The 25,552-nt window shown below is 47.0% G+C and overlaps 1 protein-coding gene across 1 annotated transcript; it reads left to right on the forward strand.

Annotated features, from left to right (window-relative positions):
- The first annotated feature begins 15,615 nt into the window (after nt 1–15,615).
- On the forward strand, nt 15,616–19,241 carry LOC138070775 (uncharacterized protein CXorf49 homolog). The gene is made up of 5 exons (XM_068961993.1): nt 15,616–16,914; nt 17,551–17,707; nt 18,249–18,325; nt 18,594–18,639; nt 19,201–19,241. The coding sequence occupies exons 1-5, from the start codon at nt 15,616–15,618 to the stop codon at nt 19,239–19,241; spliced, it is 1,620 nt and encodes a 539-aa protein (XP_068818094.1).
- The last annotated feature ends 6,311 nt before the right edge of the window (nt 19,242–25,552 follow it).

The following is a 25,552-nucleotide window of genomic DNA, read 5'->3' on the forward strand; positions in this document are numbered from 1 at the left end:
AAATACTGCACCCATGCTCTAAAAGAGTAACATAGAATAAAAAGAGTTTGTAGAAACTAAAATAGAAGACATAAGACTAAAAACAAACAGCAAGTCTTAATGGAAAGTTTGCAACTAAAGCTGCAGAAATATCTCATAAGCATCAAAAATGAGGACAATCAGGAGGATAATAGAAGAGAAAAGATAAGAAAATTTTATGATCAATCCAGAAAATCCAGTCTGCAGGTCTAAGAATGATGTTCTTGGCTCTGTGAAATGTAGTTCAGTTCAGTTCAGTTGCTCAGTCGTATCCAACTCTTTGTGACCCTATGAATTGCAGCACGTCAGGCCTCCCTGTCCATCACCAACTCCCGGAGTTCACTAAAACTCATGTCCATCGAGTGGGTGATGCCATCCAGCCATCTCATCCTCTGTCGTCCCCTTCTCCTCCTGCCCTCAATCCCTCCCAGCATCAGAGTCTTTTCCAATGAGTCAACTCTTCGCATGAGGTGGCCAAAGTACTGGAGTTTCAGCTTTGGCATCATTCCTTCCAAAGAACACCCAGGACTGATCTCCTTTAGAATGGACTGGTTGGATCTCCTTGCAGTCCAAGGGACTCTTAAGAATCTTCTCCAACACCACAGTTCAAAAGCATCAATTCTTTGAAGCACAGCCATCTTTATGGTTCCACTCTCACATTCAACATGACCAAAGGAAAAACCATAACTTTGACTAAATGGACCTTAGTTGGCAAAGTAATGTCTCTGCTTTTTAACATGCTGTCTAGGTTTGTCATAGCTTTCCTTCCAAAGAGCAGGTGTCTTTTAATTTCATAGCTGCAATCACCATCCACAGTGATTTTAGAGCCTAAGAAAATAAAGTTTGTCACTGTTTGTTTCTGTCATCTATTTGCCATGAAGTGATGGGACCAGATGCAATGGTCTTTGTTTTCTGAATGTTGAGTTTTCAGCCAGCTTTTTCACTCTCCTCTTTCAAGTTCATAAAGAGACTTTTTAGTTCCTCCTTGCTTTCTGCCTTTAGGATGGTATCATCTGCATAATCTGACATTCTTGGTATTTCTCCCAGCAATCTTGATTCCAGCTTGTGATTCATCCAGCCTGGCATTTCGCATGGTGTACTCTGCAGATACGTTAAATAAGCAGGGTGACAATATACAGCCTTGAGGTAGTGTATTCCCAATTTTGAACCATTCCGTTGTTGCATGTACAGTTATAACTATTGCTTCTTGACCTGCATACAGGTTCCTCAGGAGGCAGGTAAGATAGTGTGGTGTTCCCATCTCTTTAAGAATTTTCTACAGTTTGTTGTGATCTACACAGTCAAAGGCTTTAGCGTTGTCCATGCAGCAGAAGTAGATGTTTTTCTGAAGTTCTCTTGCTTTCACTATGATCCAACTGATGTTGGCAATTTCATCTCTGATTCATGTCTTTTCTAAATCCAGCTTGTACATCTGGAAGTTCTTGGTTCATGTACTTTTTAAAAAAATTTTTTTTTAATTTTTTCTTTATTTTACTTTACAATACTGTATTGGTTTTGCTATACATGGTTCATGTACTTTTGAAGGCTAAATTGAAGGATTTTGAGTATTACCTTGCTAGCATATGGAATGAGTGCAACTGTATTATAGTTTGAACATTCTTCGGCATTGCCCTTCTTTGAGATTGGAATGAAAACTGACCTTTCCCAATCCTTTGGCTACTGCTGAGTTTTGCAAATTTGCTGGCATACTGAGTGCAGTGTTAGCACTTTAACAGCATTATCTTTTAGGATTTGAAATAGTTCAGATGGAATTCCATTACCTCCACTAGCTTTGTTTGTAGAAACGCTTCCCAAGACCCATTTGACTTCACACTCCAGAATGTCTGGCTCTAGGTGAGTGACCACACCATTGTGGTTATCTGGTTCATCAAGACGTTTTTTCGTACAGTTCTGTGTATTCTTGCTGCTGCTGCTAAGTCACTTCAGTCGTGTCCAACTCTGTGCGACCTCATAGATGGCAGCCCACCTGGCTCCTCTGTCCCTGGGATTCTCCAGGCAAGAATACTGGAGTGGGTTGCCATTTCCTTCTCCAATGCATGCATGCATGCTAAGTTGCTTCAGTTGTGTCCGACTCTGTGCGACCCCATGGACAGCACCCCACCAGGCTCCTCTGTCCACGGGGTTCTCCAGGCAAGAGTACTGGAGTGGGTTGCCATTTCCTTCTCCAATATTCTTGCTACTTTTTTCTAAATATCTTCTGCTTCTGTTAGGTCTTTGCTGTTTCTGCCCTTTATTTTGTGCCCATATTTGCATGAAATGGTTCCTTTGTATCTCTAAGTTTCTTGAAGAGATCTCTAGTCTTTACCATTCTATTGTTTTCCTCCATTTCTTTGCACTGTACACTTAAGAAGGCTTTATTATCTCTTCTTGCCAGTCTTTGAAACTCTGCACTCAGTGGGGGTATATCTTTCCCTTTCTCCTTTGCCTTTCATTTCTCTTCTTTTCCCAGCTCTTTGGAAGGCCTCCTCAGACAACCATTTTGCCTTCTTGCACATCTTTTTCTTGGGGATGATTTTGGTGACCGTGTCCTGTATGATGTTACTAACCTCTGTCCATACTTCTTCAGGCACTCTGTCAGTTCTAATCCCTTGAATCTATTTGTTACTTCCACAGTATGATCATAAGGGATTTGATTTAGGTCATACCTGAGTGGCCCAGGAGTTTTCCCACGTTCCTCAGTTTAAGTCTGAATTTTGCAATAAGGAGCTCATTATCTAAGCCACAAACAGCTACAGGTCTTGTTTTTGCTGACTGTATAGAATTTATCCATCTTCAGCTTCAAAGAATATATTCAGTCTGATTTCAGTATTGACCAACTGGTGATGTCTATGTGTAGTCATCTCCTGCATTGCTGGAAGAAGGTGTTTGCTATGACCAGTACATTCTCTTGGCAAAACTCTGTTAGCCTTTGACCTGCTTTTGTACTCCAAGGCCAAACTTAACTGTTACCCAGGTATCTCTTGACTGCCTACTTTTGTATTCCCGTCCCTTATGATGAAAAGGACAACTTTTTTTTGGTGTTAGTTCTAGAAAGTCTTGTAGGTCTTCATAGAACCATTGAACTTCAGCTTCTTTGGCCTCAGTGGTTGGGGCATAGACTTGGATTATTGTGGTATTGAATGATTTGCCTTGGAAATGAACAGAGATCATTCTGTCCTTTTTGAGACTGCACCCAAGAACTGCATTTCAGACTCTTTTGTTGACTATTAGGGCTTCTCCATTTCTTAAGGAATTCTTGGCCACGGTAGTAGATATAATGGTCATCTGAATTAAAATAGGCCATTCCTGTTCATTTTAGTTCACTGATTCCTAAAATGTCGATGTTCACTCTTACCGTCTCCTGCTTGAACACTTCCAATTTACCTTGATTCATGGACCTAACATTCCAGTTTTCTCTGCAATATTGTTCTTTATAGCATCAGACTTTATTTTACCACCACACACATCCATAACTGGGCATGTTTTCTGCTTTGGATAAGTTTCTTTATTCTTTCTGGGGCTATTTCTCTGCTCTTACCCGTTAGCATATTGGACACCTGCTGATCTGGGGGACTCATCTTTCACTGTCTTATCTTTTGCCTTTTCACACTGTTCATGGGGCTCCCAAGATAAGAATGCTGAAGTATTTTGCCATTCCCTTCTCGAGTGGACAATGTTTTGTCAAAACTCTCCACCATGACCCATCCTTGCTGGGTGGCACTGCACAGCATGGCTCATAGTTTTATTGAGTTATAGAAGGCTGTGATCCACATGGTCATTTTGGTTAGATTTTTGTGATTGTGGTTTTTATTCTGTAAGACATTGGATTGCAGTTCTCGCTTCTACTGTATGCTCTCTAATGTCTGGGGATAAGAGGCTTGTGCAAGCTTCATGACACAAGGGACTGGATGTGGGGAAAACTAGGTCTTGCTCTTCTGGGCAGGGCCATGTTCAGTAAATTTTTAATCCAATTTTCTGCTGCTCAGTGGGGCTGTGCTGCCTCTCTGTAGTTTGGCCTGAGGTGGCCCAGTCCTGGAATCTGCAGTCTCTGTGGTATAGAGTTGCACATGCATGTTGGGGAGGGTCCTAGGGCAGGTCAGATGTGGGAAAAGAAACAAGATAATTGGCCAAACATAAACAAAGACCCAGAAGGACTGCCCTACATAAATGACTTAACTGTCTCTTTACTGCACTCATCCTTATTAGGATGGATGCCCACACCCTTTCTCTCCAAGCATGTGTCTTTGCCTTGCTCTGTCTTAACTAAACAAACTGTTTCTCTGTGTGCTCTCCTACTTGTTATGCTGTGTCTCTAATAATAAACTCTGGACCTCTTTTTACAGTTTTTGCCTCTTTGAGGAATACATTTTTCAATGGGGCAAGAGCCAGGGAAAGTTTGCTTCTAGCCTCTAGCTCTTTTTGCTCTAGTGGCTAAGATTCCTGGTTTTCATTCTGGCTACCTAGGTTCAATTCCGGGGCAGGGAACTAAGATCTCACTTTAAGCTACAGCTCACTACTGCCTCTCTGAGATCACTTAGATTGGGAGAATCAATATTGTCAGAATGACTATACTACCCAATGCAATCTAGTGATACAATTGAATCCCTATCAAATTACCAATGCTATTTTTCACAGAACTAGAAGTAAAAAAAATCTCAAAGTTTTGTATGGAGAAACAAAAGACCATGAATAGCCAAAGCAATCCTGAGAGAGAAAAATGGAGCTGGAAGAATTAGGCTTCCAGACTTCAGACTATACTACAAAGGTACAATCATCAAAACAGTTCGGCACTGGCATAAAAACAGAAATATTGATCAATGGAACAGGATAGAGGGTCCAGAAATAAACCCATGCACCTATGGGCAATTAATCTATGACAAAGGAGGAAAGAATATACAAATGAGAAAAGACAGTCTCTGCAATAAGTGGTGCTGGAAAAACAGCTGTACAGAAAAGAATGAAATTAGAACTTTCTCTAGCATTGTACACAAAAATAAAGTAAAAATGGACTAAGACTTAAAAGTAACACCAGACGCTATAAAACTCATATGCAGAACACTCTTTCACATAAATCACAGAAATATGTTTTTGCATCCACAACCTAGAAGAATGAAAATAAAAACACAAATAAGCAAGTGGGACCTAATTAAACTTAAAAGCTTATGCACAGCAAAGGAAACTATAAACAAGATGAAAAGACAACCCTCAGAATGGGAGAATATATTTGAAAATGACATGACTGACAAGGGTTTACTTTCCAACATACAAACATTTCATGCAGTTCATTTTTTATATACATATATGTGTGTGTATATATATATATACAAAGAGCTGACCCATTGCAAAAGACCCTGATGCTGGGAAAGATTGAAGGCAGGAGGAGAACTGGGTGACAGAGGATCAGATGTTTGGATGATATCACTGACTCAATGGACATGAGTCTAAGCAAGGTCTGGTGATGGTGAAGGACAGGAAGCCTGGCGTGCTGCAGTCCATGGATGGCAAAAGGTCAGACACAACTGAGTTACTGAACAACAATAAATTCTATTTATATAGAAGGATTATTTATATAATCCTGCAAGCCTAAAACATACTTGTCACCCCACTGTGCATCAATATCAAATGAATAAGCATAGCCTTCTGCTGACGTAGGTAGGGCTAGCTCCTACATTGCTGGCTATGGGGTCCTAGGTGTCTCAAAGTTCGTCTTGTCCTGCTGGTGAGTGTGGCTGTTTCTGGGGGCAGCTGGCTGACATGCCAAGGTATCTTGAGGCTGGTTTGTCCTGCCATTGACTGAGTTTGGGGTCCAGGGTGTCTTGGGGCTAGTGCCAGCTCACTCGTGGGTGGAGCTCTGTTTCTGTGCCTGGGTCTCTAGCTGCAGGGCCCTGGGGGTCCCAGAGATGGTTTCAGTCCACTGTTGGGTGGGGCCAGTTCCTGACATGGCTGGCTGTGGGGTCCTAGATGTCCCAAAGGGGGCTTCCACACACTGCAGTGTGGGGCCAGATTCCAGAGCTGCTTGGCTGAGAGCTCCAAAGTGTCCCAGACCTGGTGTCTCCTTGCTGGTACACTGTGCTGGGATCAGTGGCTCTTGGGGCTGGTGTGGGTCTGCTGGTGGGTGACCTGTTTCCTGGTATGGCAGGCTGCAGGGCTGGAGTTACCCCGGTTGCTGTTGTCTGCCTGCTGGTGTGTGGAGCTGGTTCTTGGGTTCTCTGGCTTCAGGGCCCTGGAGGGGTCCAAGAGTTCGTGTTTTGGGCCATCGGTGGCTGAGGCTGGGTCCAGGGCATACTAGGGCTGGTGCTTACCCACTGATGGGTAAAACTGGTCCTGGGGCTAGCGATGCCCTGCTGTGGGAAGGAACTAGGTCCCAGGGTCTCTGACTGCAGGATCCTGGAGTCCTGGGCTTAGTGCCTTCTCACTGGTGTATAGGGCCAGTGTGGTGTGTCGGGGCCTCTGATTGACAGGTCCAGCTCCAGGGAGTCTTAAGGCAGCCGGCTTGCTTGTGGGTGGGGCTGCATCTCTGCCTGGCTAGTAGTTTGTCCTGTCCTGGTATTATTGCCTACAGGCTGATGGGCAGGTCTGCACACTGGTGCTAGTAAGCTAGAGGGAGGATTCCAAAATGGCACTTGCCAGCACCAGTGTCCACGTGGTAGATGGAGCTCCGCAAATGGCTGCCTCCAGTGTCTGTGTCCCCAGGGTGAGTTCAGCTGCCTCTTGCCCCTCTGGGAGGCTCTCCAAGATCAGCAGCTGCCTCTGACCCCGGCTCCTTTCAAATTATTGCTTCAGCCCTGGGTCCTGGAGCATGTGAGATTTTGTATGCCCCCTTTCGGTACAGCGTCTGTCTACAATGTGGGAGACCTGGGTTCAGTCCCTGGGTCGGGAAGATCCCCTGGAGAAGGAAATGGCAATCCACTCCAGTACTATTGCCTGGAAAATCCCATGGACAGAGGAGCCTGGTAGGCTACAGTCCATGGGGTCACAAACAGTCAGACACGACTGAGTCACTTTCCTTTCCTTTAAGGGTGGAGTCTGTTTCCCACAGCCCTCTGGCTCTCCCAAAATTAAGCCCTGCCGGCTTCAAATCCAAAAGTTCTGAGAGATCCTCTTCATGTGAATAAATACAATTTCATCAGCAAAAATATACAAACTACCACTGCACAGAATAGGCATGAATCTTACAAATTTAACATTGACTGAAAAACCAAGATGCAACACAGATATATTTAACAATTCCATTCATATAACTGTAAGTGGCTGTCAACACTAACTCATAACATTTATATATATATATATATACACATACATACATATATAGTATAAAATTTTTGAGGGAAAGAGAAGAAAGGATGGCACATAAGTAAGAGTGTGCCTATTCTCCTTGAAGAAGGAACGGGGCTAAAACATAAGACAGGGAAAATTCAGGAGTGTTGGGGAAAGCCGACACTATTCCCTTCTGTGACTTAGGGGTATACACTTGATAATCAATTATTAAATCCCACGTATATATTGTGGCTTTTTCTCTATCTATGTTATGTTTCAGTATAACTGGAGAAAAATATAATGCCTAGGGAAATAACATCCAGTATAAGCATATTGTAATTATGTTCTAACCGGAAGTAGAACCAAAGTTACTTTCTTTGTTTATAACATATCTAATTGAGCTTAGTAATCTTATTTCACCTACATTAATAGCTATATTTTTGAGGACTCATACCTTTGTAACAAAAAATAATAAAGTGATGCTTACATAATTATAATATCAATCTCAGTTTTTAATAAATATTCCATATTTGGGTAGTACATGATCATTCAGAATTTAACTGTGAACTTGTGCTGAAACTCACGGAAGTGATGTATTTGCATACAATTTCTCAGAGACTTCTCCCCTCCCTATCCACTTCCTCTCAGAGGTGGAGCACCAAGAACCTGAGAAACAGAAATGAAGGCCAAAAATCCAGAGCAATGTCCCTGCATTGTAATACTCCGATTCGACCAGCCGAGGGCAGTATCGTTTAAGGCTGTGTGTTGGGAAGGGCCAGCTGCCATGCCTTGGGAGTTCCTCCTGTTCTTTGTGATTAGTCTGTTAACCCCTGAGACTGGGAGGCTTATTTGTGCCAATAAAGGTGGTGGTGGTGATGGTGCTGGTGGTTGGATGGGCTGCATCTCCCTTGCCCGTTTGACACTTCTATCTCAACGCCAGCCTTCACCCCTGCTCCCCGCAGCAGCAGCTCTTTTCTTCCTCTTTCTCCTCAGACAGAAACTGAGACCATTGATGTGCTCGACTGGGTGTGCTCCCACCTTCCCCTGGCACAGAAGCAGTAGGTGGGTGTGCACAGCCCTTCAAGCCCTTCCCTTGTTCTTTGTAGGGAGCAAAGCTGAAAGAATTTTCCTTAAATGTTAGCCTCCACCCCGCAGTGAGTGCCCCTGCTTTTGTTTCTAGTCTTGTGTGGCCCAAGTGAAGGCTCCACACTGGTTTGTGGCATTGATAGGGTCAATAGGAAGAATGTCCTGCTTTTTAAATGCTCATTGATTGATGAAATGAGACAAGAGTCATTTTCTGGGGCCACCCCTCTGCGTAAAGATAACATGACTTTTCCCATTATAAATACTGTTTCATCTTCTAACCTTGTTGTTCAGAATTCCAGCTATTATAATTCACCCCCCTTTTTAAGGAGGGACCTGAAAGACAAATTGAGGAAGCATTCCTGTTGAGACTTTACCTTAAATGACTGAGCATGTAAAGGGTCTTCTCGTGCTTATTAGGGATTTTTCATCTCTTTAAACTACATATGCTTTATTGCTAATTCTTGGACAACATAACAAGACATTTTGAAAAAAAAAAAAAAAACTGTTTCGCCCATGATTCTAGGACCATTCTAAAGGAGATCAGTCTTGGGTTTTCTTTGGAAGGACTGATGCTAAAGCTGAAACTCCAATACTTTGGCCACCTCATGTGAAGAGTTGACTCATTGGAAAAGACTCTGATGCTGGGAGGGATTGGGGGCAGGGGAAGGGGACGACAGAGGATGAGATGGCTGGATGGTGTCACTGACTCGATGGACATGAGTTTGGGTGAACTCCGGGAGTTGGGGATGGACAGGGAGGCCTGGCGTGCTGCAGTTCATGGGGTTGCAAAGAGTCGGACACGACTGAGCTACTGAACTGAACTGAACTAGGACCCAAATGCCTCAACTGATTTTTCCTGCATGGTTCTTGCCCCAGAATCACAGATGTACAGAATATTAGAGCTAGATAATCTCGTGTAGAAATCTAACAGGTCTACTCCTGAGGGGTGTACAAATGTGCCAGAGTCCAGCTCCAGCAGCCAGGGAATCAGCCTGAAGGGATGAGCGGTGTCGGCAGGGATGGTGTAGCCCCTGACTCGAGGTACGGGACTACATGTTTATTTCAGGCATCAGGTCTTCTTTTATACTTTGACAAAAGCATTAGGTCAGAGGTTTGACATTTTCAGTTCCCCCTCCCCAGATTTATCTTCTTATTGTTGCCCTTCAAACAGAGTTCCTAATTCAGTGATTCTCTCAGAATCATGTTTACTTGTGATTACACTGCAACTCATGCTTATGTCTGGGCTGCGTACCACATTCCTCAGTTTATTTCTTATCTTTCTAAATCCTGCTTGCCCCTAGTATCCTAAGCTCACTATCTCCTAAAAAGGCTTCTAACTATTCTTAATTATTCCTAAACCCTAAACTCAGCAAACTTCCTTTGCCATAAACATTTCCATCACAAACAGGTCTCAGATAACAATCCTTCCCATGGCCTCAAGCTGCGGCCTACGTGCTCATCCTGGGACATTCTTTGTAAAAATCCTTGAACAAATGTCAATGGTTACTTTATAGATTATTTTCTGGGCACAACTGCAGAAAGCTTTGTGCTTTCTCATGCTTCTCTCAAGAACAATCAGCACCTTAACATTCTTTCCAGCCAACTCAACCGAAGAAAGGAAAGAACAAGTCAGAGTCACAAAACCTAACTCCTTCAGCCCAGGACCATGCCTGCGGGATGAGGAGAGGGGTTGGGGCATGCCTCCATCTTGTCAGTAATGCCTAATGCATCTCCCGACACAAATAAGGAATCTGAGAGTAGAGGGACAGTGCCATGTCAAGGCCAGCAGACAGTCTTACTATACCTCTTCAGTCCCCACTTTGCTGTTTGTTAGGACAGAAGCACCTCCATCGCCTCACACTCAGAACTCTTGTGGATGTATGTTGAAGCTGGTGCAGCTTCTTCCCAACCTCCTGACTAATTTGAAACAATGAAATCTGTCCCATTTACTGTCAGTTATAGCTAGAGCCTTGTTCACTCACTTGAGCATCCCAGGTGAAGCACTCCCCTTCACTGCAGCCACAGAATCTCTAGTGTTTTGGGGTCACCATGGATTGCTGACTTAACAGACCTAACACAAGATACAGTAAGGTAGGGCAAGCACTTGATGACAAATCAGGAGACCTGTCTCTCTCCTAACCTACTGAAAATCACTTCCCCTTTCCGAAGCTCTTGTTTCTCCATCTGGGAAAAGAAGAAGGTGACCTAGAACAGTGGCTCTCAACCTGGATTCCAAGAACTTCCTGAAATTGTGTGCAGAGTTGTGGGAGGCAATGTATACAGTCTTCTTGGGAGGGCGTATAGAGCTTTCAATAGATTCTCAAAGGAGTCCTATTATGGGCTGAATTGTGTTGCCCTCAAATGCCTATCTTAAAGCCCTAACCCTCAATGTGACTGAATTTGGAGATGGAGCCTTTAGAGAGGTAATTAGGATTTAATTGAGGGAGCTGGTAAAGAATCTGCCTGCGATATAGGTTTTGATTTCTGTGTCGGGAAGTACCCCTGGAGAAGGGATACGCTACCCAATCTAGTATCCTTCGGCTTCCCTGGTGGCTAGACGGTAACAAACCCACCTGCAGTGTAGCACACCTGAGTTCCATCCCTGTGTTGGGAAGTTCCCCTGGAGGAGGGCATGGAAACCCACTCCAGTATTCTTGCCTGGAGAATTCCCATGGACAGAGGAGCCTGATGTGCTACAGTTCATGGGGTCACCAAGAGTCGGACACAACTGAGTGACCAAGCACAACACACACAGAGGTGTAAGAGTGGGGCCCTAATCCCAAAGGATCTGACATCCTTATAAGAGGAGGGGTTACCAGATCTCGCGCGCGCTCTCTCTCTCTGTCTCCATACACACACAGAAGAAATGTCATGTGAGGAAACAGAGAGAAAGTGGCCAACTGCAATACAAGAGGAGTGCCTACACCAGGAGTTGAACTTGCTGGCACCTTGATCTTGGACTTCTAGTATCCCGAACTGTGAGAAAGTAAATGTCTTTTGTTTAAACCATCCAGCCTATGGTATTTGGTTTTGGCAACTCGAACAGACTAACACAAGGCCCATAACCAAGAAAAAAAAAAAAAAACGGTTCAGAGCCAATGCACTCACTGCTTGCCAGAAACCCATCCTGGACATTCATGTTTCAATACAACGTTTTTAGGCACTTGCAGATTTCTTGAGTTCTTGCTTAGAACGGTGCAGTATATCTTTTATGGCAACATACTTCCTTGTCTAAGAGTTGTATAACACAGATTTGTATCTATATAAACCCAAAGACAAGAGTTTAATTCCTGATTCTACCACCTATTAGATGTTTGACTTTGGACAAGTTATCACATGTTTGTACCTTCTATATAAAATAGGGATAAGATTAGTATCTACCTCACATGGCTGCTGTGAGAATTAAATGACATAATGCATGTAGAGGGCCTAGCACATAGTAAAGTTTCAACAGATATTAGTAGCTTTTGTGATGAAAATGTAAGTAGCAGTCAGGGTTTTCTGCCCTTATAAATAACATTGTTGTGAGCAAACTTCTTTATACACAAAGAATTTTTTTAAAATACTTACCTGGATTAACTAAGAGAAAAAGACTAAAATAACTAAAATCATAAATAAAAGAGGGGATATTACAACCAATGTGACAATAACAACCAGGATTACACAAGAATATTATGAACAATTGTGGCAAGAAATTGGACAACCAAGAAGAAATGAATAAATTCCTAGAAACACACAATCTACCAGAACTGAACAAAGGAGAAACAGAAAACCCAACAGACCAGTAATGAGATTGAATCAGTAATGACAACCTCCCCCCCCGCCCACCCCCCGCCCAACACACACACACACACACACACACACACACACACACACGAAATCAGGAGCTGATAGCTTCACTGGAGAATTCCACCAAACATTTAAAGAATTAATACCAATCTTTCTCAAATGCTTCCAAAAAATTGAAGAAGAGGGAACACTTCCAAACTAAGTTTATGAGGCCAGCATTATGCTGATATCAAAGGCACCAAAAGAAAAGAACACTACAGGCCACTTTCCCGGACGAATGCAGATGCAAAAATCCTCAACAAAATACTAGCAAAACAATTCAACGGCACATTAGAAGGACTATGTGCCATGGTCAAAAGGGATTTATCCCTTGGTTGCGAGGATAGATTAACATATAAAAATCAATCCCTGTAATAAAACACACTAACAGAATGAAGGACAAAAATCACATGATCATCTCTATAGATGCCCATAAAAAATTCAACACTCCAGGAGAAAAAACAGTCAAAGAACTAGGAGTAGAAAGAAATTACCTCGACATAATAAAGGCCACAACTAACATCATACTCAGTGGTGAAAAACTGAAATCTCTTCTTCTAAGGTAAGGAACAAGGCAAGGAAGCCCGCTCTCACCATTATGTGAGTATTCAACAACTGGAAGTCATAGCCAGAGCTGTTAGGAAAGCAAAAGAAATAAAAGGCATCCAAATCAGAAAGAAGTAAAATTCACTCTGTAAGAGAGCATGATTTTGTACATGCAAAACTCAAAAGAGTACACACACCCATACACACACACATGCACACAACTGGTAGAACTAATAAGCAAATTCAACAAAGTTGTAGGACACAAAACACAAAAGCAAAATTCAGTTGTACTACTATACACTAACAAAGAACAATTTGAAAAGGAAATTAAGAAAACAATTCCACTGACATTAGCAGCAAAAAAGGAAAAAATACTGAGGAATAAACTCAAGCAAGGAGTCAAAAAACTTGTACACTGCAAACTACAAAACATTGCTGAAAGAAACTGAAAAAGACACAAATAAATGGGAAGGCATCTGTCTGCACAGACTGGAAAACTAAATATTGTTAAGAAGTCCATACTATCTGAGGTGGTTAATTTTATGTGTCAGCTTGACTAATCCACAGAGTGCCTAGACATTTAGTCAGACATTATTCTGGGTGTTTCTGTAGGGTGCTTTTTCACGAGATTAACATTTAAATCAGTCAATGGGGTAAAACAGATTTCCCCCCGATACTGTGGGTGGGCTTTACCTAATCAGTTGATAATCTGAATAAAACAAAAAGGCAAACTTTCCTCATGTAAGAGAATTCTTCCTGCGTGAAAGCCTTTGGACCTGGGACATCAGTTTTTTTTTCCTGCCTTTAGACCCAAACTGAAATATCAGCTCTACTGGTTTGGTTCTTAGGCCTTCTAACCTGGACTAGAGCTAAACCACTGGCTCTTCTGGGTCTCCAGCTAGCCAACTCACCCTCTAGATCTTCGGACTTACCAGCCTCTATAATTGAATGAGTCAATTCTTTGACACACACACACTCCACTGGATCTGTTCTTCTAACACACTACCCAGAGTGATCTACAGATCCAATGCAAACCCTATCAAAATCCCAATAGCATGCTTTACATAAATAGAAAAACTCGTCCTAAAATTTAAGTAGAATCCCTGCAAGGAGATCCAACCAGTCCATTCTGAAGGAGATCAACACTGGGATTTCTTTGGAAGGAATGATGCTAAAGCTGAAACTCCAGTACTTTGGCCACCTCATGCGAAGAGTTGACTCATTGGAAAAGACTCTGATGCTGGGAGGGAATGGGGGCGGGAGGAGAAGGGGACGACAGAGGATGAGATGGCTGGATGGCATCACTGACTCGATGGACGTGAGTCTGAGTGAACTCCGGGAGTTGGTGATGGACAGGAAGGCCTGGCGTGCTGCGATTCATGAGGTCGCAAAGAGTCGGACACGACTGAGCGACTGAACTGAACTGAACTGAAAGAGATCCTTAATAGGGAAAACAATTTGCCCAAAGAAAAAGTAGAGAACTCACACTTCTTGATTTCAAAACATTACAAAGCTACACTAATCAAAACTGTGTGTTACTGCCATATTAACAAATAGACCAATGGAGTAAAATAGAGATCTTAGAAATAAACCCTCAATTTCAGAAGATGTGCCAGGCAGTGGACTTCCTGATAGAGGGGGGAAAATAGCTTTTTCAGATCTCTGGATCAAAGCAAGGACTCTGGAGTCAGATTGCTTGGCTTCAATTCTACCACTGACCCCCATGGGCCAAATGACCGTGGGCCAGTGGCCGAATCTCTCAGTACCTGTTTCCTCACCTGTAAGAGGCTGGTAATCATTAGTACTATAGTCCTAGGAGTGTCGCAAGGAAGCGTTACTATTTACTTACAGCGCTTAGAAGAGTGCCGGGCACGGGGTCTCTGCTGTGTAAGTTGCTTTTCATAGATTCTGCCAAATTACCCCCCAAATGGATTTCTTGCACCACCGCCACAGAGGTTTGCTCCTAAACTCTCGCACTCTTGGAATGGTTAAGCACTTGGAAGCTTGTCATCCTAGTGTGTGCAGCCCGATTCGTGGTTTTAGTTTACATCTCCAGGATCAGCAGGGGTGAGCGTCTTTGCGGGTGTAACTGGACACTGACTGAGACTCTCTCTTCTTTGAATTGTCTCAGAGTGGGGAAAGAGCTGAGGGAGGGAGGTCAATCCCAGTCTGTCCCCCAAATCTGCCTGCCAAGAACGTTTGATGGAGTAGTTGAGGCAGAGATGTTACAGAACAAGACTACGATCCCTTTGTCTTCTGGCCATTTGGGGAGAAGTACGCCGACCACTCATCACTGAGTGCGGGATTCCTCTGCCCGTTCTCCCATTGGGTCATAAGACTTGTGGTGGAAGGAAGGCTGGCAAATGCTTTCAGCACGTACTAGGCGCCCAGCGCCCTCAGTACTCCGCCCCCTCCCACCCGCCTCCCGCTCCACCCACTTTGTACACGGTCAGGGCTCAGGGCTGTGACTCTAACTGGAAACGGGAGGTGGGACAGGAGGAGGTGGGACGAGAGGCTTGACAGACGTACACTCGAGCGCAGCATGACCTTCAACCGCCCACTCGCCAACTGCCGGCATGGCCTTTGGGCTTGGCAGCAAACCGGAGGAGGCCCTCGACCCCATTGGTTACACCTCGAGGGGGCGGGCAAACAAGGCGCGTGCTGGTTGGCGGAAACCAGACCAATGAGGAGGCAGCAGCGCTGGCGCGCTGAAAGCCTCGCGTCATTTGCGGCGATCTCGTGCGTGTGGTGCGTGTGGTGCTTGACGGCGCGCTCCAGACGCCGCGTGCCTCACGTGCCCTGACCACCATCTTCGCCGCCGCCGCGACCGGGTTGATAAGTCGTCGCCGCCCCAGGTCCGGCAGCCACCCAGATCGCGACATGAGCTCCCCAGATGATGAGGTGTTTGTTCGGGGAGGGGGTTCTGGCTCAGAGTGTGGGGAGCAGACCAGCGGCCTTGAGGCTGGCTCCCCAGCCCCGCGGGGACCCGGCCCCGACCCCGGCCCCGAGCCGGGGGCACCGCGAAGCGGCGAGGGTGAGGGCGGGGATGGCTTCCCAGACTCTGAGGGCTTCGAGTTGGAGCGGGCGGTGCTGGAAGCGGGAGAGCCGGTGCTGTCGGGCTGCGAAGGCCGGCCTGGTTCCCCGGCCGACGACACGGGGTACGCCGTGCAGCTGTCTGACGAGTCATTGGCGGCCATCCTGCAGCAGCTGGCCGACCTGGACTTGCTGGGCATCCGCAGACACATGTCCCCGGAGAGATACGCGGTCGGCGAAGTGTCTGCCTTGCGGGACCTCGAGGCGCGTCCCAGCACTCGAGGCGCGGCCGCCCAGAGGTGTGGGAAAGCGGCACAGGCTGAGGCCGGCCCTCTCTGCGTCGGCGGGCCCAAGGCAGGCCGGGCCTGGGGGAACCCTAAGAGAGGCACTAAGAGTAGGTTGAACAAGGCTGTGGATCGCCAGTGGCCCCCCTCAGGAAGCCTAGCCGGGCTGCTCTCCGACTCCGAGTCCTCTGATGAGTGCAGTGAGATACAGCCTATGAGAGTGAGCATTTATCCCAAAGACGGAGGCCAGGCCAAGCTGAACAGCCCCAAGGATCCCGGGGACACACCCAGACACTCGAATGTCCAAGGCAGGGAGAATCTCCTTGACGTGCCAGGCACTTGCCTGTCCTCAGCTCCGGGAGGATTGATTTCGGTTGTGGAAAGGCAGGGCAGGCAGGGCGATGCAGACCAGGAGGACATCTCACCCCCTAAGAAAATGCAGAGCGTGGTCCGGAGGAAGGGGGGCAGCCTGCCCAGCTACCCGGGAGTAGCAGCAGCAGCAGCAGCTCCTGCAGCTGCCACTACAGCCAGGCTGCCGCGGCCCAGTCCTAGGAGGAAGAGGGTCCAGGAGAAGAAAGCCTTTGGGGGCGTCTCCAAACCTGCCCTGGGGAGAACCTTCCCTTCCTGGGGGCGGGGAATCTCGGCCGCTCCCCTGGATCCGGCCACCCTCCCCCCAATCTTCGGCATCCCGCTGCTTGGGAGGTCCAAGAAGTATGCCTTGGTCCCTGGGGGAACCAAAGAGTCCAAGCACACCGGCGCTGGGAAGAAGCCCGTGGCTAGGCGGGCCCGGGAGTCGGTGGCAGCAGTGGCGGTGTCGGGAGAAGACAACGACCCAAATAGAGACCCAGTCGCAAAGGGCCAGGTGAGTAGGCCAGGCCCCTCCTCTCTCCCCACTCTTCCCCCTGCCACCCTCCCCAGGACACATGTCTTCACCCCGTGCTCCCCTTCTCCATTCCTCAGGGGTCGTCATTGGGTGGCCCTCGGTCACTGGGTCATTAGGATGCCAGGTTGGGGTCCTTTTCCTAGGGACAAACGTGAAGGTAGCACTTTGGGTGTGCTGGGCTCGGTTCTCCACCCTTGGCCTCTTTCCAGCCTCCTCCACGAGGCTGGGGCTGGCGTGGAAAGGAGGGCTGGTAGCTGAATCGATTTGAGGGGACCCCTTAAAAGCTTCACAGAGCTTCAGTGTTTAGACGCATCACTTTCCTGAATCCTACTTCCTAGCTGTTCCCCAAACCTTCCTTGCAGGGGCCCCAGACTTTCTCAGTGCCACACTGTTGTCCCCAGCTCCGCTCTGCCTGCTGGCCTGGGGCTGACTGACGGAGAATGTGCTAAAGAGATCAGCCTTTCGATTGTCTTCCCAATTCCCTGCCTCAGCTCGGTCTTGAATCATACGAGCTCTCACACACAGACATGGACATATAAATGCACTGGTACACACACGCGCACGCACACACGCACACATCCTTACTGCAGATCAGTGAGAAATCTTTGTTTTTAGCCAACCACTGACAGGCCGTGGCCATCTTGTTCACGGGTGCATCGTGGAGAACCCAGCAGCGCCAACCCCAGCATCAGAGGTGGGCAGGATTCAGGAAACTCAGAGCCCGTGGCCATGAACAAGGGAGAAGTCATGCCCAGAGGGCCTGGCCCCTCAGGTGAGTGTCCTGGGTTTTGATATGGGGGGGGCGGTGGAGACCAGGGGTGAAGGCAGAAACCTCTGTCTCTGATTCTCTCTCTCTCTCTCTCCTGGGGGCTCAGAGGCTGCTTCTCCCATGGGAAACAGGGTGTCAACAGGGCTGGCCCTGGCCCCATCACCTTCTGTGTGGGATTTGTTTGGCAGGGGTGATCGGTGGCAGTGCCCCAACAGCTACTCTGGGCGTAGACCTGCAGGCTAATAGCCTTTTCTGTGAAGTGCTGTTCGCCCACATTGCTCTCCCAGGTGCTGGCTGTGGCTGCCGCTCTGGGAGGCTCGAACCCAGAACCGCAGTCTCTGGCGGCCATCGTGGTGAAATGGCTGCCCCTGAGGAATAGGAGGGGCGGGCCCAGAGAGAAGGTTTGGGCTGCCTGCCGGGCAGAGCAGGGGAGGCTTGATGCTAGCAGAGGGTGGTACTGCCTCACCTCACGTTAGACCCTGCTTGGCCCTTTCCACCTCACTGGCAGCCTGGGAAGCTGGATTGTGTGTCCTTTCCCTGTCAGGTGACCAGAGACCAGCTGACCGTCCCCCAAGACCGAAAAGGCAGCAGCAGCCACCTGGAAAGCAGGGCTGTCCTCGGGTAATGCTGCTTCTGACTCCTGGAAGTGCACACCCAAACCCCATGGTGGGATCTGGGTCCAGGTGCAACTGACGTGTGTGGGCCCCCTCCCCGCCGTCCCATCCCACACCCCAGGGAGGGAGCCCACCTCCTTTCCACTGAGGAAAGTCTTTGCCTTGCCAGTCTGGACACCTGGCTTTGGGATGGAGGGCCCGGGGAAGAGGAGAGGAGGAGAGGGGAGGCGGGTGTATACTAACCTTTTCTCTTCCTCCTGTGTCTGCTGGCCTAGTGTGTAGTGCTACAGAGAGAAATAGACGACCTTAAGGAGCAACTAGGTATGAGGAACCAGGGACAGAGAGCGGCGGGTTCTTAGTGCAGAAGCAGGGTGGGCCCTTGGGGTGGGGTGGGCTGCAGGTGCAGGGGGCCTCGTAGGGATCAGCATTCCTGTGGGGAGGAGAACCTAGCAAGCCTGTCCCTGGAGCGTGCGGTGCATGTTCAGCTGGGCGTGCAGACAAGTAACAAAGTACCGTGTGGACTGCGTGCACACTCTGCCAGCCATTCGAGTCCTGAGAGCTCCTTCTGATAGGACTTGTAGAGATGCCTTGTTGATCGGCGTGGCCTCTAAGGTTCTTGTTGGGTATTTTGCGAGACCATTTTTGAATGGTTTGGACGTGGCCCCGAGCTTGAGAGCTGCTGGCACATTTTGTTTCCTTTTAGGAAATGGCTCCACATTTAATTCCGGTAGTGGGGAGTGATCAGGCCCAGAGCTCTTTGCATCTGGGCTGGGGGTATGTGGGTTTCAGGTTGTAGGGCTAGGTGGTTCCCCACGGGGACAGGGGGACAGGCTTCTATGTCCGTCTGTCTGGAGCACCTGTTTATGCCTCTCCCTGTTGCAGCCTCCATGCAGTACCTGGCTGAGACGTTCCAGATCCTCTGAAGTGAGTGTTACACATTGCATACTCCTTCCCACAACGTTGGCTATTGAGCAGGGCTGTGGGCTGGCCCTGGCTTGAGGCTCTTCCCTGACTCTGCTGTTTCACAGGTTGAGCCCAGTGTCTTCCTGCAAGAGGAGCAGCTGTTACCTCCGGGGCTGGCGAGCTGTGGCCAAGCTTGTTGCCTCTTGTTCTGCCTCCACCAGGGCATCCTCTGCCGCTTGTTTTGCCCCTTCTCTGCCCCAGTCTCACAGCGGTTCTGTTTTTTTTTTTTTTTAAATTTAATTAATTCATTTGTTTTACTTTACAATATTGTATTGGTTTTGCCACAGCAGTTTTTGATTAAAGGACTTTTCATTTTCTGTGTTCTGCCCTCTCTCTGAGGGGTAGGGGTTAAGGGAGTGGGGACGAGGCCTGGTGGGGAGCTGTTCCACATGAGAGCCTGTTCAAGAACAGTACCTCTGGCATCCTGCGGTGGGGACTCTGGGTCAGCCTCTGCTACCATCCAGGCCGTCAGGCCAGCGGAGCACCCCCAGTCTGTGTTCTGTGTGGGCTCTGTCTGGCCACATTGGCACGTCCTCCCTTTTCCCTGAAGGCCCTCTTGTAGTTCTCTAAACACCCTCCTCTGGGGTTTAGCAGTTTCCATTCATTGCTGCCATTCTGCCTCCCTGTCAGAAGGAACTCATGACCCCCCTTACAGAGCTCCAGTCTTTCACCCTTTCCTCACTGCACTCATTGTCCTGCTTACCCTGACCGCTCTGCTTTCCTGTCAGAGCACCCTCGATCCCTCCCCTGGCTTGCCATCGATGACCTTGCCTGCATGTTTACTTAAGCAGGTGGTAACAGGCACAGGTGTGTTCATCTTCCCCCTTCCCGGGCCCTACCCTCTCAGTGGAGTCCCTACCCCACCCCCCGGTGCCACCTTGCAAGCAGGAAGCTGCATACTCTCCCCCTCTCCTCTCTAGCACTCATCCCTGAGACTCAGGCGCCAAAACTTGTGCTTCCCCTTCCTCGGGTTCAGTAAAGGGCAAGAGGATGAATCTTGGACCCAGTGAACTGGGGAGCAGGAGCGAAGGTACAGGGAACACGGGAGAAAAGCTCAGGTTAGTTGCCGAGCTGGAAGTCAGGAGAGGCGTCTGGTGCCGATCTGGGGCAGGGTGCACCCTGACAGCTAGAGATGGATGGTCCAGTCCTTGGAGCTTTCATGTCCTCCCTGCCCTAGCCAGCTGACCAGCCTACACTCCTGCCGCCTGGATGTCTCTCTGCGCTTGAGTGGAAATGGGTCCTTCAGGCTCTATGACAAGTATGGTTGGTAAGTCTGTGTTCTTACAGGGTCTCCATCAAATACTGTTCCACCAGCCCCATGACATAGATTTTCCTGCAAATGGTATTTCCCAGAGTGTCCCAGCTCAGTCTCCCAGACTACTTGTTAGGGCACACAAGACTAAGTCTCAAATTCATGTTCAATTTCTGCCCACCCCCCCACCACCCGCCCTTCTCTGAAGTTTGGGGAGGACTTCCTTCTCTCAGCCAAGACCCCAGGGCTGTGCCAGCCTGCGACTCAGAGGGACACATTTGTATTTGAGTGAAGTGAGGGTAGGTTTTGCCTGACTCCCTTCCTGAAAGACCATGGTTTTATTTCACCAAAGAGGGTATGATGCACATTCAAAGTTGGTGCCTGGTCATCTCTCTGTGTGAATAAAAGTCACCAGGGATAATGCCCCTTGAGGCAGAAAGACGTGATTCAGGGAGTAATGGAAGTAGACTGGTCCAGATTGTGCAGGGCATTGAGTGAGCCGAAGCAAGGGTCGGATCTCCTTTATTCAAGGGGTGTTGTCACGTTCCCAAAACATAGAAGGGGAGGATGCAAATCTCAGGACAGGACATCTCAAAATGTTGGAGTCGCTGGAGGGGGCACTGGATCCTACCTTGTGATTCTGTGATGTCTGCCAACTGCTGAGGGTGTGGATGAGTGAAAATGGGAAGAGTGGCTCCGGGGACATGGCTACCCATCTTAGAAACAGGAGACCTCCCTCCAAAACCTGGGTTACTTGTGGGGAGTTAGAGGTGACTGCACCTGAGCAATGGGGAGCACTTGGGTCCGCCCTTCCCCCACATTCTCACGTTGACTTCCTTCCGCGGCTCATGGCGTGAGGTCAGGTGGACAGAGCACGAGGGTTGGGACAGTCACAGACCTCAGGGTCAGAAAAGAAGATGAATGGGACTTACTCCTTCCACTCAGACCCCTCCCTGGAGCAGGTGGGCTTGATCACTTAGTTTACAGCTGATCCAGTGGTTATTGCCTGGTGGTGTAGCACTTCTCGCTGTTGTCCAAGTGAGTAAATTTGGCAGAGACCTTCCAGCTGAGGTTTCTGCCCATCGAGACATGTAGGTAAGTGGTGCCCAGGGAGAAGTCCAGCACCAGCATCAGCGCCACTCTTGGGCGGAGAGGGGCCTGGGACTGTGGTCACCAGGGTGAGGAAGTGGAAAAGCTCATGGAAGGGGAGGTGGGAGGGCATGAGCACAACCCTTCATTCGCTTTTTACCAGGCTCCCTTCCTTCCTCTGAGCACATAGTTCAGATCAACTACCTCAGTATAATGTTGCTGGAAACATATACATCACAGGCCTTGGCTCAGCCCCAAGCCTTCCACTTCCAGCGGGAAATCTGTGGCAGGGCCTAAGGCATAGGCTAAAGAAATACATCTGTGCCCCAGACGGTAGGAGGAAGGCTGAAGCCCAGCCTCATTCAGTGCCCCCCTGTCACCTTTCCCCCTCATGCCCCTTCTCCAGCCTGGGAGACAATGACAGCTGCTTTGGAGAGCCCTAGGCCCCATCCTGCCTGGTTCTGCTGCCTGTCCAACTCCAGGGAAGATGCTTCCTCCCCATCACACCCATCCCCAGGTCTACCGCTGTCTGTGGACTCTTGAGGGAGACTGGCACAAGCAAAGAAGGTAGAGTCGGTGAGTCCTGAAGAGGGAGCCTGGGGTGGTGAGCACAGTAATCTTGCCCAAAGATGTCCAAGTCCTAATCCCTGCAGTTGGCTTGTATTTTCCGTTGTGTGATAACGGGTTATGCTTGCAGATGCAATAAAGGCTGCTACTCAGCTGACTTAATGTGGGGTAACTTTCACCTGCATTGGCCAGGTCTGGCCGGGCACACTGGGGCTGCCAGATTTTCCACCTGGACTATCCCTGGGTAACTATCCCAGTCCCTGGACCGTCCCAGTGTTTGAATGACTGTGGTGTGCTTGGTGCCCTTGTGCTTGTGCAATATTGAAGGCCTGGTAAGTACTTCCCAGATGCAGGTGGAGAACAGGCCTGTAGTTCTGAAGCCCCCTTTTGCTTCAAGCCAATCACTTCTTCCTCCCTAGTCCTCTTGAGGTATCTGCCAGCCTGACTTTTACAACGACGATTCACTTTTTAAAAAGGATTTACTATTGCTTTTGCATAAAATAACCCTTCCAAACATAAAAGATTAATTACATTGAATTAAATACGAATTAAACAGACTATACATATACACGTTGTGGAGAGTGTAAGCCCTCAATATCACAAGTAATTATGAACCAATCAACCCATGTAACCATACTCAGGTGACATAAATGTACATTGCACATCCAGAAATCACCTATATGTTCTTTTCTCTGAGGAATCCAAATGGATAAATCTACATACTTCCCAATTCCATTTGCTTCACATTCTTGAGGAGGCCAAACTATAGACACAGAAAACAGACTGGGGATTGCCAGGGTCTTGGGGTTGAGATTATGGGTTAAACTACCAAAGAGCATGAAACAATTTTGTAGCTGATGAAAATATTTTTTATGTTGATTGTAGTGGTGGTTCCATAATAGAATGTTTGTAGGCACTTAGAGTTTATATGTAAGTTAATTTCAATAAACCCATATTATTTAATAAATTGTAGAAAGTACCTTATGAGATCACAATCAGAGAAGAAAAAGAAACAAAGGGAATGCAAAATGGAAAAGGAAAAATTAAAACTGTCACTATTTGCAGATGACATGTTACTATACATTGGAAATCCTAAGGATGTCACCTGAAATCTACCAGAATTCATACATCAATTCAGTAAAGTTGCAGAGTACAAAATTATGATATAGAAATCTGTTACATTTCTATCTGTTCATGGGGTCCAATCCCAAAGAAGGGTAATGCCAAAGAACGTTCAAACTACCATACGATTGTGCTCATTTCACATGCTAGTAAGTGTAAGTGAAAGTGAAAGTAGTAGTTGCTCAGTCGTGTGTGACTCTTGGCAACCCCATGGACTGTAACCCACCAGGCTCCTCTGTTTATGGGTTTCTCCAGGCAAGAATACTAGAGTGAGAAGCCATTCCCCTTCTCCAGGGGATCTTCCTGACCCAGGGACCGGAACTCACGTTTCCTGCATTGCAGTCAGATTCTCTATCATCTGAGCCACCAAGGAAGATCCTGGTGCTAGTAGCTAGTAAGGTGATGCTCAAAATCCTTCAAGCCAGGCTTCGGCAGTACGTGAACCAAGAACTTCCAGATGTACAAACTGGGTTTTAAAAAGTCAGAGGAACCAGAGATCAAATTGCCAATATCCACTGGATCACGTAGAAAGCAAGGGAGTTCCAGAAAAACATCTACTTCTTCTTCATTGACTATGCTGAAGCCTTTGACTGTGGTCATTATGAACTGTGGAAAATTCTTAAAGAGATGGGAGTACCAGACCACTTTACCTGTCTCCTGAGAAACCTGTATGCGGGTCAAGAAGCAACAGTTAGAACCGAACATGGAGCAGTGGACTGGTTCAAAATTGGGAAAGGAGTACATCAAGGCTGTATTTTGTCACCCTGATTAAATAATCAGAGTACATCGTGTGAAATGCTGGGCTGGATGAATCACAGGCCGAGATCAAAATTGCCAGGAGAAATAGCAATAACCTCAGATAGGCAGGTTGATACCACTCTAATGGCAGAAAACGAAGAGGAACTAAAGAGCCTCTTGATGAAGGTGAAAGAGGAGAGTGGAAAAGCTGGCTTAAAAAACAATAATTGATTGGTACAACACTTTTTTTTTCTTTTTTAATTAATTTATTTTTCAATTGAAGGATAATTGCTTTACAGAATTTTGTTTTCTGTCAAACATCAACATGAATCAGCCATAGGTGTACATATGCCCCCTCCCTCTTGAACCTCCCTCCCATCTCCCTCCCATCTCCCACCCCTCTAGGTTGATACAGAGCCCCTGTTTGAGTTCCCTGAGACATACAGCAAATTCCCATTGGCCATCTATTTTACATATGGTAACGTAAGTGTCCATGTTCCTCTCTCCATACATCTCACTCTCTCCTCCCCTCTCCCCGTGTCCAGAAGTCTGTTCTCTATGTCTGTTTCTCCATTGCTGCCCTGCAAATAAATTCATCGGTATCATCTTTCTAGGTTCCATATATATGCATGAGTGCATACACTATTTATTTTCCTCTTTCTGACTTACTTCTCTCTGTATAATAGGCTCTAGGTTCATCCACCACATTAGAACTGATTCACATGCTTTCCTTTTTTATGGCTGAGTAATATTTCATCGTGTATATGTACTACAGCTTCTTTACCCATTCATCTGTTGATGGACAGCTAGGTTGCTTCCATGTCTTGGCTATTGTAAACAGTGCTGCAGTGAACATTGGGGTACCTGTGTCTTTTTAAATTTTGGTGTCCTTGGGGTATATGCCTAGGAGTGGGATTGCCGGGTCATATGGTGGTTTTATTCCTAGATTTTTAAGGAATCTCCATACTGTCTTTCATAGTGGCTGTGTCAATTTACATTCCTACCAACAGTGCCAGAGGCTTCCCTTTTCTCCACACCCTCTCCAGCATTTATTGTTGGTAGATTTTTTGATGATGGCCATTCTGACCGGTGTGAGGTGATATCTCATTGTGGTTTTGATTTGCATTGTGATGCTGAGCATCTTTCCATGTGTTTGTTAGCCATCTGTATGTCTTCTTTGGAAAAATGACTGTTTAGGTCTTTTTCCCACTGTTTGATTGGGTTGTTTGTTTTTCTGGTATTGACTTGTATGAGCTGCTTGTATAGTTTGGAAATTAATTCTTTGTCAGTTGTTTCATTTGCTATTATTTTCTCCCATTCTGAGGGTTGTCTTTTCACCTTGTTTATAGTTTCCTTTGCTGTGCAAAAGCTCTTAAGTTTAATTAGGTCCCACTTGTTTATTTTTGTTTTTATTTCCATTAGTCTAGGAGGTGGGTCATGGAGGATCTTGCTTTGATTTATGTCCTTGAGCGTTCTGCCTGTTTTCCGCTAAGAGTTTTATAG

This window comes from Capricornis sumatraensis, chromosome X, assembly GCF_032405125.1.
Source record: "Capricornis sumatraensis isolate serow.1 chromosome X, serow.2, whole genome shotgun sequence".
Taxonomy (NCBI): domain Eukaryota; kingdom Metazoa; phylum Chordata; class Mammalia; order Artiodactyla; family Bovidae; genus Capricornis; species Capricornis sumatraensis.